The sequence below is a fragment of the Camelina sativa genome, chromosome 3, assembly GCF_000633955.1.
Source record: "Camelina sativa cultivar DH55 chromosome 3, Cs, whole genome shotgun sequence".
NCBI lineage: Eukaryota > Viridiplantae > Streptophyta > Magnoliopsida > Brassicales > Brassicaceae > Camelina > Camelina sativa.
Genome location: NC_025687.1, coordinates 16,399,581 through 16,403,468, shown reverse-complemented (window position 1 = coordinate 16,403,468; position 3,888 = coordinate 16,399,581). Strand labels below are relative to the sequence as shown.

The 3,888-nt window shown below is 39.2% G+C and overlaps 1 protein-coding gene across 1 annotated transcript in view; it reads right to left on the bottom strand.

Moving 5' to 3' along the window:
• Nucleotides 30–3,888, bottom strand: part of LOC104779042 (transcription initiation factor TFIID subunit 1-like) — a 6,995-nt gene continuing 3,136 nt past the window's right edge. The window contains exons 7-14 of the mRNA XM_010503438.2: nucleotides 3,779–3,886; nucleotides 3,565–3,659; nucleotides 3,288–3,459; nucleotides 1,874–2,972; nucleotides 1,524–1,726; nucleotides 1,194–1,431; nucleotides 694–1,030; nucleotides 30–260 (exon numbers count right to left, since the gene is read on the bottom strand). Of these exons, the coding sequence (XP_010501740.2) occupies nucleotides 30–260; nucleotides 694–1,030; nucleotides 1,194–1,431; nucleotides 1,524–1,726; nucleotides 1,874–2,972; nucleotides 3,288–3,459; nucleotides 3,565–3,659; nucleotides 3,779–3,886 (2,483 nt within the window). The remainder of the gene's footprint in view (nucleotides 261–693; nucleotides 1,031–1,193; nucleotides 1,432–1,523; nucleotides 1,727–1,873; nucleotides 2,973–3,287; nucleotides 3,460–3,564; nucleotides 3,660–3,778; nucleotides 3,887–3,888) is intronic.

Below are 3,888 nucleotides of genomic sequence, written 5' to 3'. Positions count from 1 at the left end.
AAACGTAAGTGTGTAACTCTAGATGCGACTTATGCGGGAGTGAGAAATTGATCAGATACCTTCAAAGCAGCACAAGTTTTCATGTTCCTCTTGATGATTGCATCGGTCAAGTTAGAAAATAAGAAAGACAGCTCATCTGCAGCAATTGAGTGACGCTCACCACGCTTCGAAAATTCTCGGTACACATAAACCAACATTCTGTTCACCAAATAAGTCTGTAGATTCTTTGATCCAGGAGACATTACTTCCATGCGAGGTTCCTGGAAAAAAATAAAATCTGAGCACGCCGATTTTATGAATGAAACTAGAGCAAAATAAGATGAAGATTGCCACAATAACGTTTGCTGCAGGTAAACAATTATAGCCCAACTCTTGTTTCTTAAAACACAGCTGAAATGAACATCTCACATCTCTATGATCACTAGAAGACCTTCCCCAACAATACTAATTTATTCTAAACCTGTTAGTTTACTATATGCTTCAATGACTTATCCTAAGATTTTGCTAGGACATCAACATCAAAGTACCAAAGGGAAATGTGATAACGCAAAAGATATAATTTAATTCGCTCAGACTAGTAAGCTCCATTGTTACGACACGAAATCACAAGTATGTAATATATAGATTCAATCTTGATTGTGTGTGTCTCTATATACATGTACGCTTTCCCTGTACAGAAATCGAAAGGCAAACCTGTTGTCCAACAGCAACTATCTTGTCAATACGCCTTAGAGAGAGCTTTCCTTTAGGAGACCGGACCAACAAGTAATCTGTTGATTGCAATCTCTGCGGGAAAACAGGTGCTTTATACATGTTTGTTTCAATTGATGACTGACTGCAACCAGGGTGTATCTCCCCAAGGAAAGGAGACTTGTCCCCAGGTTCTAGAATCATCACATTTCCTAAAGTGTCACTTTGATTGCCCAGCAAGTTGCCTCGTTGATCCTCTGGCGATGACTTCTGATAATATGTGCACAAATTTGCACCCATTCCTGCATTACTGAGCATCAGCGGCCTCTCCTCGCAGTACCTACAGAGATCAATGCAACAAAATGGAGACGTCCAATAAATGTTTTTTCCAGCTAGAGATCAAAATAACCGCAAGAGCCTCAAAGTAGCATGCATTAAAGAAAAACTAAACAAAAGTTCCCGATTTGACACAGGTAAAAAATCTCATATGAACTTTGTCTTACTCCATCAAGAAAACATGGCCATCTTTAGTAGATAGGTCAGATTTCTTCTTGAATGCCCCAGGAGGTCTCAAAGATTTATTTTCGCCAGGTAGCTTCTGTGCCCATGGCCACAGATGTACTTTGGTACGTACAAGATGAACCAAGGAATTTGGTTGCACATTTTGTATAGCAAGAGACTTTTCATCCTCAAGTTCCTTCCCCATGTAGAACATCTTCACTGCTTCTGTTTCCTTAAAATCTGCAAAACAACTGTGGCAAGTGAGCTCCACAATTACGAAATAGAATCCATGTCATAATGAGGTAGACAAAAAGTGAAAGTATAACAACAACCTAGCTTTCTTGAAGCTTTGGCTTTTAGAGAAGATACAGATTCCTCTATGCCAACGTGTAGCTTGCTTCCTTTACCCCCCAGGCTCTTAACTACAATTTTCATGGATCCTCGGGTGGGTAACTTTCCTTGTTGCTTGATGGCTAGCTCATTGTCATGTGGATACCATAAAGCTTTGGGTCGGTGAAAATTTGCTATGTCTTTACTGCAACAAGTTAACTCAAAACATTTTAACAAAAACTACAATAAAAAATGGATGTTAAAAAGCATCCAGTGTGGAAACATTTTTAAAGTACACAAAAGAGTGCAAATACAGAATGTTATTAAAGTAAGTATACGAGTGCCCACTTACTTGCTCAATTTACTCTTCATTGTCTGCAATTTAATCGCTGGTGCTGAATGAAAAACTCTCAAACTATGAATGCCGGATTTATTAGTATTTGCTTGCAGTTGCTGAGAGCTTTTTCCATTCATATAAAACTTGTCATTAGAAATATTAAATTGCCATCCAGAATTTGATTCAAAGCCTTCATGAAAGTCTTCATCCTTGGATTTTGAAGACCGGGATACAATCATAGCTCCAGCATGACGTTGAAGATTTTTGGTTTCCTCATTATCCACAATTTCAAAGACCATTTGCTCATCTTGAAGATCAAAAATTAGTTTAGATCTGCTCAACGCTTTATCTGAGTCCCATATTACACTATCTAACCATGTCTCATCCCCCAAATCCCTCTCTCGCAATACAAGTCTGCTAAAGCGCCCAAGAGCTTCGCTTTCAAGTCGCTTTATATTCTCTACTCCAGCTTCATCATTTGCTCTAAGATGATTCTCGTCCCACTGGGATTCTAAACGTAACAGTTGTGGATGATGTCTACTTTTGTTAGTGGACTCGTTTGTAGACTGGGAACCTCTTGAGCCAAAAGACTCCAACAGATTGGCAAAAAAAGGCATAAGCATACTATTGTCAGCTTGAACTTGTTCTCTAGAGTTCATCACATTCAAGCTTTCTTGATCAGTCTCTGAATTTGTTCCATCAACCAGCATACCTTCAGGCTCAAGTCCAGATTCACAGCCCTGACCAGAAGTACCACTAATTTCAGGTGAATGCTCCCATAGAATCTGATGTTCCCATTCATGCTGGTCAAGAGGAAAAACTTCCATCGATAATTGAGACTGGCATAGAGATGAATTATCATCTAAGTCCTGCTTCAACATTTCACCCATGATACATGAATCCCTTCCTAGCTTGGTAAATTCCCTTGATTCTGATGGGATACCACCCATTCTGCCAGCTTGTACCAGCTGTAACCCCTCTCTAATTGGAAAGGGAACATCTAGCTGAACCAGATCAGCTTGTTTTACATGAGTATCAACCCTACCATGGCTCTTTAGGAGTACCTCCTCATCGTCTTCGACAAGCTCAGAAATATTCATAGATTTGTATTTTTCTGTACGAAATAAGGCTATGATGTAAGAGTTCCACATGAAGAAGTGAATTACAAACAGAATGCAGAGACGACAGAAATGATGAAATGGAAAGAAACATGAAGTTGCCTAGAAAATGATATGGGATGAACCAATTACACAGATCTAGCACATTCTAGCCAATAAAGACTGAGGCACTGAGCCGCATAAAAGGAATTGCTATCATGGTTTCAACACTTAACTTTGTTTGATTTTGCAGATTTAAATGCATGGACATCACAAAGAAATTTAATAGGGTTCAGAAGAAACATATAGGAAAAACATTCCAGATCATTTACCTCTACAAGTGACATATCTTTTTTCTCTCCTGTCGCGCTTCTGTGGTGGCTCATGGATAGCAAATATCTCGGAGAACTGTAAGATGACCATACCATCTTCCACATACAACGTAGGCAGTGGGGCGGCGCCTTTCTCATCCAATGTACCTTCCAATAACTCATCCACCTCCTCCTGAATGTTTTGATGAGATCACTAACAGAACAAAATCACCCCACAGCAAAAAAGAAAAAAAGTAGTTTGACACAATTTCCCTTTATTTTTGAGGGGGAAACTGACCTCCTGGAAATCTTCTGTGTCCATCTGATCCATCTGATCCTCGGTTTCCAAATTTCTATCCTCATACTCCAAGGCCTTGTCTTCCTTTAAGACAACTGCAACACAAAAATTTGTCTTATAATCAGTGACTATCCTGTCTTGGCATGAAATGACACAACAAAAGTACTATGTGCTAATCTTTTTGTCAAAAAAACATAAATTTTGAATTGCAAACCTGGTTCCCTGTTAGCAGTTTCAAAAGATTTTTCAACTGGCGGATGCACCTCCTCTTGTTCTTCTTCCTCATCATAATCTTCATCGTCAAACACAGAAGCTCTGGAAGTT